The following is a 13,876-nucleotide window of genomic DNA, read 5'->3' on the forward strand; positions in this document are numbered from 1 at the left end:
TATCAAATGAGAAGGAGACAAATTTAATCTTGAGAGGTGTGTATAATAACACCCATTTCCCTTTTTGGTATTTAGAGAATGTTCTGGATACTCCCTGGCCCCAAATCATTTGATTTAGAAGTAATACTTCAGTTTGTTTTATAAAGGCAGGCATAATCCTATTAACATAGTAGTTATTTGTTACAATAATAAATTGTTTTGAATTCTAATGTCTCTTGCTGGGAAACATGGATCTTAGGTCATACATTCTTGGAGCAAATTAATTTGCAAAGGTTAACTACCAACAGGCAGAAAGTATTTGTTTTATTTAAAATGTTTTTGAAAAGCAATTTCAGTTCCAGTTTGGGTTGCATGTAAATGTTTGTGTGTGTTTTGTTTTACTTTTTTATTAACTGCATTGGGGTGACATCCTATCTAATAAAGAGGGAATATGCTAATGGCCCTCACACCATCACAAAGATGGTGGTGCCCACAGCCAATAAGAAGGGAATAAACTAATTGACTGCCCCACCCTCAAATATGGCAGTGTCCACAGCCAATAGGGGATATGCAAATTGACTGCCCCACCCTAAAAATGGTGGTGCCCATAGCCAATAAGGAGGGAATATGCTAATTGACTGCCACACCCTCAAAGATGGTCGTACCCACAGCCAATAAGTAGGGGATATGCTAATTGACTGACCCGCCCTCAAAGATAGTGGTGCCCACAGCCAATAAGGAGGGAATATGCTAATTGACTGCCCCACCCTCAAAGATGGCAGTGCCCACAACCACAAGATGGCAGCGCCAAGTCCCCTCAGCCCTGCCAGGGCGGCAGGTGCACAGCAAGGCCAGAGTCCCCCAGTCTCCTCAGCCCCCCAGCCACCCAGGGCTGGCCCGAGGCGCAGGTAACCAGGGCTGGCTGAGGCTTGTGCTGCCAGCAGCAGAGGTATGATAGGGTGTCACCTTCCCTTGATCACCAGGTCGCCTCCCACCCCTGAGGGCTCCTGGACTGTGAGAGGGGGCAGGCCAGGCTGAAAGACCCCCCATCCAGTGCATGAATTTTCATGCACCGGGCCTCTAGTTGGTTAATAAACTTATGTAGGTTTCAGGTGCATATATTATCTGTATATTGTATTGTGTGTTCACAACCCCAAGTCTAGTCTCCTTCCATCACCATTGATCCTCCTTTCCCTCTGGTAATCACTGTACTGTTGTCCCTTCACCCTTTTCACCCACCACTGCCCGGTCCCCTTTCTCAGCTCTCAGTCTGTTCTCTGTATCTATAAATCTGCTTCTATTTTGCTTATTTTCTTCATTAAATTCCACATATGAGTGAAATCATATGGTATTTGTCTTTCTCTGGCTGGCTGTCCAGGTTGTATATAAATGTTGTTTTTTAAAATTATATATTTTTATTGATTTCAGAGAGGAAGGGAGAATAAGAGATAGAAACATCAATGCTGAGAGAGAATCATCGATTGGCTGCCTCCTGCCCGCCCCCTCCCACTCAGATCCCCCACCTCCCACTGGGGATCAAGCCTGAAACCAAGCATGTGCCCTAAGCAGGAATCAAACCTTGACCTTTTGGTTCATAAGTTGACAGCCAACCACTGAACCACAGGGGCAAGGCTGTATGTAAATGTTAATTTTTGTTTTTTTATGCATAGAAATGGAGAAGAATTCTCTTCATTTTCTCATACTCTCTCTTTGCTACCAAGTTCCTTTTTCTACTTGCTTCTGTTTGAAAAGATGGGTTTCAAACATTCCCTTTTTCTACTGATATTAAATTTTTACTTTAAACCCCAAGCTGTGTATTTCAGGTTCATCGACACATTGATTTGATGCCAACTGCATTTAAGGCTTTTTTCCCCCTTAAAATTAAGAGAATTATAGGACTGATATTTTGATGCACTTCATATAACACACACCAATCATCAGAATCTATTTCAGTTTTCAGGTTGATTGAAATCCTATTTTGAGCTCTTCCTTCCACCCACTGTAATTTTCCCTGTAAGTCATAATTACGTTAGAGGATGCTTTTGTGGGAAAGCAAATATCTTGGATGTGAAAAGGCCAGAGGGACTTCTATTTAGTTAGTAGACACTGTTATTAAAATGGCATGTGCTCATCCAAGTCTTTAAAGGCATCTGTGAAGTTGGAGCTCAAGCTTCTGGTTTTAGTTAACATGTGTCCCTATGATAAGAACCAGAATGAAAACGTTAGGACTGTAGTAGCTGATACTCAGGAAAAAATCTGACAGATGCAAGGGTCACTTCTCCATCCAGCCATTCATTCCTCTCCTGGCATTTTCTAGTTACGGTGAGTGTGAATAAGCATGGGCTTGAGGGCAATGATCCTGGGAAAGGCCCCAGTATCTAATGACCTTACAATGCTCTGGGGATCCTGGGGCTATGTGGTGCCTGCTCTGAGGATGCTGAGTGATACCTGTGCTTGTTGACCTGAGAGTTGGGGACAAAGGGTCAGGGGTACAGAATGCAGAAACAGGTTCTGTTACATTCACTGGCAACATCCTATATAATAAAAGGCTAATATGCAAATCAACTGAACGGCAGAATGACCGGTTGCTATGATGTGCACTGACCACCAGGGATCAGATGCTCAATGCAGGAGCTATCCCCTGGTGGTCAGTGTGCTCCCATAGGGGGAGTACCCCTCAGTCAGAAGCCGGGCTCATGGCTGGTGAGCACAGTGGAGGTAGTGGGCCTAAGCTATCAGTCGGACGTCCTCCAAGGGCTCCTGGACTTCAAGAGGGTGCAGGCTGGGCTGAGGAACCCCTGCCCCTAAGTGCACAAATTTCATGCACTGGGCCTCTAGTATAAATAGAATATGCTAAGCATAGAGTAGTCAAATCCTACAAAGTCTGCTAATTTCCTTCTAGCCTGAGATTTTTGAGGAGGTCAGAAATAATACATATCAATTATGGCATTTTTGGAGCTCTGACAATGTACTGAACCCCAAATTAACTGATGTATATATGCTATTAATCCCATCTGACAGGTAAAGAAACTGAGGTTGAGAGAGGTTGAGGTTTCACAGTGTATATCATGAAACAAGGATACATCTCTGCAATGCCAGTGTCATCCTTATTTCCTACCCCATGCTGCCTCTGGAAATAGGCTTTATATGAGGAAGACATGTTATTAGAATTTGTTCGTCATCTTCAAATATGGCAAGACTACATCTATTTAGAATGGATCACATGGAGTTATTATTCCACTATTAGAAAGTGGGTTGATTAAAATGGTTCTGAACTTTTATATAATCTACTAGAGGCCTGGTGCACAAAATTAGTGTATGGGTAGGGTCCCTAGGCCTGGCCAGTGATCAGGGCCTATCTGTAGGGCAACTGGCAGGGTGATTGGGGAGCCCCTGCTGGCACCCACCTTGACTGGCCTGGTGCCACCCACTCACCAGTCCCACCCCCCGCTGATGTTGCCAGTTGCCTTCCTCTGTGGGATGACTGGCAGGGTGATTGGGGGGCCCCTGCTGACACCCGCCTTGGAGGCAACCAGTGGGGTGATCGGGGGCCCCCGCTGGCACCAGCCTTGGCTGGCTTGGGACCTATGGGCTGGGGGGCAGCTCCTGCATCGAGCGTCTGCCCCCTGGTGGTCAGTGCATGTCATAGTTACTGGTTGTTTTACCGGTTGTTCTGCCATTCAGTCGATTTGCATATTAGGCTTTTATTATATAGGATATTGCTTTATACAAAAAGCAGCAATGGCAGAAACTTGCTCTCTACTTAGGAACCCATGTTCCTGGACATGAGATGTACTTTAATATATAGTAGTATATGGATAGCTTAAACAAAAATATGGCTTTTATAGTACCAGATCTTATAATATTTATCAAACCCAACGAAGCAGAATTATTAAAAAATCAACTCCATATTCAAGAGAAGTGGATTTTATTGTCGTGCTGACAAGAAAACAAATAACTCTTGAGGGACGTCCTAAAATAGCAGGCTTTTTAATGGGTCTACCAGGCTTACACCGTGCAAGAGTGTAAGCTAGGCCTAAAACAAATAATGAAGAGTTTTAGGAGAGGGACACAAGTAAAATGCTAGTGCTCTCTTCAATCAGATATTACAACCATGACATTTTATAGATAGTGAAGGGGTAGCACCATATCATAACCTCATCTTTTGTGTCTTTATTGATTCAGAGAGGCTGTGGGGACATTCTTAAATGCCGTCCAGATAGCTAGTAATTTTGGCCTGGATTTGGAAGGGCTGAACTTCATATTGTTTTAAAAATGGAATAATTTGCTTCAATTAAGTCAAGAAAGGGAACCCCAGCTTCCCTGAAATTGAGCTTTCACCCTGAAAGGTCAGGACGTCCCCGGACCTTTGAGGAGGGGACACTCTTTCTCTGTCGGCAGCTTTTCTCTCTAGACTCTCCCTCCCTATACACATTAAGGAGAAGCTTGATTCTCTCTGAGTTCACTGCTAACCTCCTGTTTGGCCAGATGTTGTCAGTTCTCATCCCAGTGGGCCTCCCTGGTGTATGCACCACATTGGTCCTTCCGGTCTTTGTGAGACTGGACTCCGATGCTGTGCTTGTACCTCTCCAACTGCCTCTCCTCTGAGTTCCATGTTGACAGCGCATCCACTGTTCTCTCTTTAAATGCTGCTATTTCCTGAGGGGTCAGTCCAGATCCACACTGGGCCATCACTCTCATCCCCTGTATACTGCATACCGATGGCGCCAGATGGTTACATCTAATCGAAACTTGCCTGGTGAGCTTCAAATTCATTTCCACAACTAACTCTTGGGTACCTCAAACAGAGCAAGTCCAACACATCCCCTTATGCTAATCAACCTCCTATTCCAGCATTTTCCCATTTGATGTAATCACTGTCGACTGAGCAAGCAATGCGGAGTTATGCTTCCCTCCTCTTTCTCACCTATTGCAAATTCTTGATGGCACACCCTAAGCTTTTCTTGAATCTGTAATCTCTCCACTCCCACTTATATGAAAATATTATGCCATATGTATACTGTAATATTTATAAAACCCAAGTATAATATTTTAATCTATTCTTTTGTTTTCTTCTCATCTATTTTTCCATTGATGATCTAAACACTGTATTATGACACTCAAAAAAAAACAAGCATTTACAGCAAACACAGTCAAGAGTACCAGTTGCCTTAATGGAAAATGGTCAAGGAGTTCTTCTAGTTCTGGCAGTTTCCCAGTAAGTAGCACTCGGGTCATATGTAACACCGACTTGACAGAGGCAGTTTGAATACTATGCTTTTCTAGAGGATGACCTGGGGAGTAATACCCAATATTCATGTCAACATTTCATTACTTATTGAGAATCTGTTACCTATCTCTGTAGAGGCAGGGAGAATCTGGTGAAATCTAAGGAAATACAACAGTATTGTAATAAATTGTAATGAGTGAATTCACAAATTCATGACATACAGAAGGTCTATAGTCCTAATGTCCACTTTTTGGTTTTGTGTACATGGCCTGGGAAACCTGGGTTCATTTTGGTAGATGTCATTGTGTGAGTTATAGGAGCTATTAAGGAAACTTATCTATGCAATGGCGAAATGGCGTTTTGAAATAACTTTGATTGTGTAAGTTACAGAAGCTATTGAGGAGATCTGGCTGGATTAGCTCAGTTGGTTAGAGTGTCATCCTGATATGCCAAGGTTGCAGATTCAATCCCCAGTAGGGCATATACAAGAATCAAGCAATGAATGCATAAATGGAGAGAGGGACAACCTCCATTTACTGAGTCGGGCCTATCCATGATCTGGGAACTCTGGGAACCAATGTGGAACAAGAAATCTCTGTGTCTCTCTCTTTCTTACCCTTGCTCACTCTCTAACAATCAATAAATAAAAATTTATAAAGAAGCTATTAATTAAATTTATCTAGCCTGGCTGGCCTGGGTCAGTGGTTGAGTGTCAACCTCTGAACCAGTAGGTCACGGTTCAATTCCTGGTCAGGGCACATGCCCAGGTTGCAGCCTTGATCCCCAGTGTGGGGTGTGCAGGAGGCAGCCCATCAATGAGTCTCTCTCATCAATGATGTTTCTAACTCTCCCTCTCCATTCCTCTCTAAAATCAATAAAAAATATACTTAAGAAAAGAAAATTTATCTATGCCATGCAAGATAGTTTAAAAACTGTAGGATTTTTTGTAAATGGCATTTACGATGATCTGGTTACAAGTGCTGTGAAGTCCTATGCAGCTAAGTTATGTTCCTATGCGGGACGGATCGGGTCTCTGAGGAGGACAGGTATGGGAAGAGACTCTGTTCACTAGTGCTTTGGATGAAATGACTCATCTTGCCTGTGTGAGCAGATTTATTTCCAGAGGGTGGTTTCTTTACCATGGAGCAGACGTGGATTTGTTTTTCCTTTCAAAAAATATCCTTTGGCTTTTAAAGCATGCATCGTAGTGTTTCCATTGGCAGAGAGCTGAAATGTGACAGCGTCAGAGGATAAAATAGGACCTTATTTTTGCAGATTTGAATTATAGAGGCTGTGGTGATTGTTATAAATGGAGAGAGGGACAACCAAAAGCATGTTTATGAAGAGTTTAACATTTACTGAGTCGGGCCTATCCAAGGTCTGGGAACTCTGGGAACCAATGTGTTGAAAGGGGGATGACTTGAGCTTTCACAGGGATCATTTACTAAACTCAGCCAGTGACCAATTTCTCCTGAGAAGAATGAAGGAGATCTGATTTGGGCCAAATAGCATAGGAAAGGTACATTAGTGCATGCTATTGTGAATTCGATTAGAAAAGTTGTATCTGATTTCAGTCTTGAAGAGTTTGTAAAGGAAGAAGCTTTGGGCATGGTTCAGATCAAATCTGGAAATGAGAAGTTTGGAAGTGTCATCTTCAAGTGGACAAAACAAGGGATGGATATTCAGGGACTTGCATTTCAGTCCCACTTTTCTCACGGACCGGCGTGGGGACAGGAGGCAAGCCGTCCGTTTCCTTCTCTGTGAAGGCAGACACAGTATTTTCCAGCTTTTTAATGAGGGTATTTTTTCTTCCAAACAAAAGCTCATAGCTAAGTCTAATATGTAAAATAGCTACAGACAGAACAATTCCCTTGGAAACTGCATGGGGGGAGCCCGGGACTGTGGTCAGAAGAGGGGTGGGTCTCCCCACCCCCACTCCCCCAGAACTTTCTCCTCACCCCCAGGAAGCAGCATGAGAGTCAGTGGGGACATTTGGGAGAGAGAAATCTCTTGAATTTGAATTTTTTTATTGCTTGATAGGACATCACCAGGAGCCACAAGGAATTAAAACAGGGATGGATTAGCATCTAAAGCATTTATTTGAAAAAAAGAATAGTCTGGATTATTTTAATGTAAACTCTGATGTTAGGAGAGGACCTGGGGACAATTTGGAAATTAGATTTAAGCTCAAAATGCATTTTGAAAGCTCCATCTTTCATCTCCTTCTTGAGGCACTTTTTTTTTTTTTTTTTTTTTTTTTAGGTTTTACATTTTTTTATTTTTTTTCCAAATTTTTTTTATTAAGGTATTATATGTGTACATATTTTACCATTGTTGAGGCACTTTTTTGGTGAGCACACAGCAGTTTCTGATTTGTGAGGTGCTTTCACACGTGTCCTCCATGTGCGACTGTCTGAATGACCTCCCAATTCACACTGTCCCCGTGACGGCAGTTACATGAGGATCCCCACATCCTTCAAAGGTTCCTTTCTCATGAAGAAGGAGAAAAGCATTAACCACCTGAAGAGGGGGGTCACTTTGTTTGAATCCTGATGTAAGAGGAACATTAGGTTTCGACCATGGCGACCTTGAACCTGTAGACAAGTCCTGACTAAACTACCTCTTCTCCTGGTCAGGAAAAGCTTGGTCTACCGTATAGAATTTGCAAATGTAGAGACTTCATTTTATGACCAAGACTCAGGCTCCCATGACCCATGTATGTAACACAGGTGAAATGGTCTACACCTCACTCCCTTGTTTTGTTCTTCCCGAAACAAGGGCTGTGAGAAGAAGGAGACAGAGAGACCGATCTGGCGAAGGAAGTGGCCCCTGGACAGTGGCAGAGAGCAGATCAGCTTAATCAGTCACTGTGACCAAAATCCAAACTTTTTGTAGTTTTGAAGGAAACTGGAAATATTCAGCAGTTATGCACTTACTCTCTGTATATCCCCCGCCCCAAATAAAGTGTGGTGGTAATTTTATAAAGAAAGGGATAACTTTAAACATAGGAGAAGAGTTAACAATGAACTATGAATGAGAAATACAATTTGAGGGAAATGCTGTATTGTTTCAAACGTAACATGTGAGCCTAGGTTGAGGTATTTATATTTATTACTAGATATAGACATTTATTTTCCTAGCACTCTCTTTCCTTAAAAGGAGGAAAAGTCAGCTACATGACAACTGCTTCTATTTACAAATGACAGTTACTCATATTTTGATTTCTAACTTTTTTTTGGTCCCTAAATTACATTTTTTAGTGTTTCTTTTTGTTCTGCTCCTTTGACCTAGCCTGGAAAATTTGAAGAGCGTTTCTTTCTTTCTTGTTCCTTCTCACTCTAATAAGCCTTTACAAGTTTTTTTTTCCCTAAACTCAAAGTACAAAAAATAAAAAATTTTTGAAAATGCATGTGTAAAGGACATTTTCATTTGCAATGAGATAACAGCCATAGTTCAAGACAGTTCAACTTTCATTTTCTTCATCAAGTTGTTTACTGTAGAAATTAGCTCTACTTATCATACACTAGAGGCCTGGTGCATGAATTTGTGTACAGGTGGGGTCCCTTGGCCTGGCCAGCGATTGGGCCGATCAGGCGTTTTGCCCATTCCCGATCGGGGCCAGCTGGCAGGGGTAAGAGGAAAAGGGCCGGTGGGAGATTCTGATTGGGGCAATCGGGGCCAGCTGTGGTGATCGGGGCCAGCCAGGAGGTTGGCTGTGGGAGTGCAATGACCACCAGGGGACAGCTCCTGCATTGAGTGTCTGCCCCTGGAGGTCAGTGTACATCATAGCAATAGGTCAACCAGTCGTTCCGGTCATTGGGTCATAATGGTCGCTTAGACTTTTATATATATAGATAGAAGATTTATAAATGTATAGATTATGCATCTTATAGCCTATGTTCAGGTGCCTATGGTTCATGGCTAACCAACACAGTTCTTGAGAATGATACTCTAGAACTAATAGAACTCACCTAATTCACCATATAGTTTGGAGTCTCCATACATGTCACCATAGAGGTATACAGAGTTAATACAGTTTCCAAAAGCTGCTCTAGATCCATAGTCTTGTGCTCTGTGGCAATCTTATGCTCACAAATTCATGTTGAATATTTTGTTATTTAATGTGCATGTTAAGAATTAATAAAAGCAAGTCTTGCTAAAATATCTGTTTGACAGCAAATGAATATAGTGCAATGAATTTTCAGTACTTGATCTGTTTTGGTGTTGTTGTTTTTTGTTTGTATTTTTTTTTTGTGTGTGTGTGTTTATTGATTTCAGAGAGGAAGGGAGAGAGAGAGAAATAGAAGCATCAATGATAAGAGAGAATTATTGATTGGCTGCCTTATTTATGCCCCCTACTGGGGATCGAGCCCACAACCTGGGCACGTGCCCCTGATTGGAATAGAACCCAGGACCCTTCAGTCCAAAGGCCGACACTCTATCTACTGAGCCAAACCAGCTAGGGCTGTTTTGGTGTTTTAATCCTGAAGCAATTCAGAATTAAATTTGGCAGGTAGATAAAATCATATACTAATTATTGGAACATGGTCTGGTGCAAATGAGAAATAGAAGTAGCATAATTCTCAGCAATGTGTAGCAATGTATTTGAGATGTTTATATAGAATTTAAATAAAACAGCTTTCCTTTCCAATGTATTTTCTGTATTATAACCACAAGCAGATGTTTTTTGTTTTTAAAAATATATGTATTTTATTGATTTTTTACAGAGAGGAAGAGAGAGGAATAGAGAGGTAGAAACATCGATGACAGAGAAACATCGATCAGCAGCCTCCTGCACACCTCCTACTGGGATGTGCCCGCAACCAAGGTACATGCCCTTGACCGGAATCGAACCTAGGACCTTTCAGTCTGCTGGCCGATGCTCTATCCACTTGAGCCAAACCAGTTTGGGCCAAGCTGATGTTTTTAACATACGTTATTTCAAACCAGCTCCTCGTTAAAGAGATTTTATGTTTCCAATATGAAGTGTTCAATAGTCCAGTGAGCTAACTCTTATTAAATGCATGCTTAAATGTGTCAAGCACTGTTCTCAGCTCCTATGTGCTTTATTTCATTTAATGTTTACAGAAACCTTATGAGGTAGGGATTCTTATTACTGTCATTTGACAGATGAGGAATCTGAGGACATTAAGGAACTTGCTGAAGGTCAAGCAGATAGTGATGGATGAGGATGAGTTTTGGACACAGGCAGTTCAAGTTCAGAGCCACCATATTAAGTCTCATTTGCACCAGGCCATAATCTACTGCATTTCATGGGTTAAGACCAGAGGTTGGTGATCTCTTTAGGAGTGATACAGAAATAAAAATTATGTTTTTATTGAAATATTTCTCTCTTCTAGAACTCTATTTCCTCCATCTAAAATAGTCAAGGCTTAAAAATGAAATAAAAGGAATAATTTTTTACTTTCCCTAACAAAGAATCATCATCTGGGCAGCAACTTTGATATATATAAAACCTACTTTAAATCTTCTAAATCACAATATCTGATGGTTTTCTGCAAATGAAGTGTTCTCGATGGTCAGGGCTTGTTCTACACCAAATTTACCACTGCACCGGGACACATTTCATCTTTTACTTTAGCCACAATGCTAGAACATCACGCCATTACATCATAACAATAACCTGAATGGATGCTGGGAACTAGTGGAGATCATACAGGCATTTGGTACTTTCTCTAGGGTTTGAAATAGTTCAGTGCGGGGGGGAGGGGCAGGGGAGGATCCAGAAAACCACCGCTAACCCAGAAGATCCCCTTGTGAGTTGGGTCTTAGAGGAGCTCAAAACCGTTGGTTCTTTGGAAAGTTCCATTAGTCTAACATCTCCTTGAGAAAACGCATCTGCACATATCTTGGGACTCAGGGTCTTAACTGCCTTTTTTATTTGAAGGACCTTTGGGAATTTGGAACTGCAGCAGGTTTTCTGAAGTGCCCAAATCATGGACTAGACGGGACCTTGGGATTCAACTTGTGTAACTCTTCATCATTTTGCCAACAAGGAAGCCAAAGAGCAGAGATTACAACTTTAATGTCACAGAGCCAGTCAGTGATAAAATCGCAATGGAAAGCAGATTCTCTGGCTCTGAGTTCAGAGTTTCTAATTAACCGACTTGGCCTTCATACCCATCATAGCCCCTGGCCTTTAGAGCTGTCAGCACGAGTCTGCAACACGATTCCTTTTACTGCCTTTGTCAGGGCTCTGAGGCTGAGGTGGCCACCCTGACTCAGTTTTCTGACTCTGGGACTGAATGAGCAACACCCTATGAAACAGCGTAAAACTAAAACACATACATCCAATACTACTAGATAGTATCTCAATGTTCTTGCACCTTCTGTTACATTGGAGAACATTGTTTATTGTTAAATAAATATACAACCATAATCTTATTTTCACCCATATCTTTAAGAAACATGGGTGAAGCAAAACATGATATAAGATAATTTTTCATTCTTTACTATTAATTTAAGGATAGATTCTGAGGAAATGCATTCTGCATATAGAAAGGTTAGCATTAAAACAATGATGTTCTCCAGTAACTTTTACTTTTAAAGGAAGAAGACAGTTTGAGATGTTTGTATGACCCTAAGAACTGACATGATGTTCACTCTCACTATGACCGCACTGAGCTAGGGTACCTTACAGATAACGGGACATACCAGGAGCAGCTGCAACAACAGCACCAACAAAAGCAACATGTGTTGTTGGGCCTCTGGTTTCCAGGTGCTTGAGACACGGCAGGTGTTCCCTCATTTTGTGACTGCTGCCTCTTTCGCATTTCAGCTACCGTAGTCCCGGATTGGCTGAAAGAGAGAGAAAACATAAGGTAGGGAGAAAAAAAAATCACAATAAAGATAAGGAAGTAAGGAAGCATAATTTGATTAAAAGGTGGGGGAGGGAAGAAAAAGTGAAAACAAATAGGCCTGGGCTGTCAAGTTAAAATTTCCCCAGAGAAGTTTTTAGGAGGATATCCTAAAAGCTTTTGGGGACAAACTTCTATCATGACCTGCTGCATAAAATCATAGCAACAATATGGCCACATAATCAGAATCAGTTGGAAGGTAAATATAAGGCTTGAAAATGTATTTTTAACTTCCTTCTTTACTCAATGATTACATCTGCTTTCCAGTATGAACACCTTTAAATGATTGTAAGGGGTGTGTATTTCTCATGTCTCCATACCACTGATGTTTACAGTACGGTTAACTGAGCTCCATAAATCACCATTGCAGGTTTTTAACGACATAACATTGTGTGGAAGATCAAGTTTGTTTTAGGTGTTCTCTCACATTTTTTTTTAAACATTCAATCTCCTTTTTGGCACTTCCGGTGCACCTTCCCGGGCTAATCTCGATAATATTGGCAACGCGCCTTATGCTCTGTTACATAACCTTGTTGCAAAGGCATCACCTCCTTCCCCTCCACCACCCAGATCTATTTTCATTTTGTAGAGAATTGTGAAAAGATAAAAAGGGATCCAATCAAGGATAATTACTCTGGTGGAACTTATATTACATATCATGGCAAACAAGAAAACCATTGGGGTACAGAGTACCATACCTGTGACCTTAAATATTAGACCAAGTGAGTTGATTTCTATGTGTAAGCCCAACCCTGATCTGGAACTTAGTTGAGGATAAAAAACAAAATTTTGTTTTAGTACAATAATATCAAATTTACCATGACCTCTTTGGAAAAGAAATTAATTCTACTGAATGGTGTTTTTCAGATATATGCAATGTATGTAAATCACATACATATATGGTCATGTGTATAACTGAGAGCAACACATATGAAAAATGTAAAGCACTTCAGGTTATTTTGGCATTGTGACCTCATGCTTTACACATTATATCTTTTGTTCTAAATGCAATAATAGATACTTTTTAAAACTACTGTATTCTTGAAAACAAGATAGGATCTCTTTAGACCAGAAAACTACAAAATGGTCAGTAAATGGGGGCTAAAGCCACAGACATTTTGCAATTCAGGTGTGGGAACAGAAAGACGCAAAGGCCCCATACTCCAGGGGGTATAAAGTGCTCCACTGTGAGCTCTCCACTGGGAGACCAGATTCCAGGGCACCTGCATAAAGTCAGGGGCTGTGGGTCTGCTACTCATAAAAAGATGCTGAAAACACTATCTATCCCACTCAGTGGTGTCAGGCTGCAGGAGGGAGAGGATGCAGAGAAAGGCATCCAGCGCTGCCCTGGGCTGAGCAGCCCACAGGCTCAGTGACTTGGGTCAGAGACCTGTCCAGAACCACTGATGGATGTGGGGCAGGGATCCTGAGATGCTGATGAAAGAAGGTACCGAGGGACCAGAGGAGACAAGAGAAAAGCATCACATTATGAAGAATGAGTGAGAGTGAGAAATATACCTCTCACTTGATGTGTTTCTTGAAAACAAAAAATCTAAATAACACTGAAAAATAGAGAGGCAACTCAACAACCAGGAGATGGCTACATTCCTGATCAAATACAAAAACAGAATAATCTAAAACTAGTTCAATATGCGTACGTTTAACGTAAACAATGTGATAAAGGAAAGACTATGAGAACATTTGTGCTACTCATGCAAGAGAACAATGAATTATAAAAACAAGTATAGGCAAGCAGGAAAACAAGAAGAGAGAATGAAAAACAAATGTA

General features: G+C 41.4%; 1 protein-coding gene across 1 annotated transcript in view; it reads right to left on the bottom strand.

Moving 5' to 3' along the window:
- The window catches only part of RGS17 (regulator of G protein signaling 17), a 67,551-nt gene that overhangs the window by 23,483 nt on the left and 30,192 nt on the right, over positions 1 to 13,876 (bottom strand). Inside the window, exon 2 of the mRNA XM_008154678.3 lies at positions 11,885 to 12,028. Coding sequence (XP_008152900.2) covers positions 11,885 to 12,028 — 144 coding nt within the window. The remainder of the gene's footprint in view (positions 1 to 11,884; positions 12,029 to 13,876) is intronic.

Source organism: Eptesicus fuscus, chromosome 10 (genome assembly GCF_027574615.1).
Source record: "Eptesicus fuscus isolate TK198812 chromosome 10, DD_ASM_mEF_20220401, whole genome shotgun sequence".
Taxonomy (NCBI): domain Eukaryota; kingdom Metazoa; phylum Chordata; class Mammalia; order Chiroptera; family Vespertilionidae; genus Eptesicus; species Eptesicus fuscus.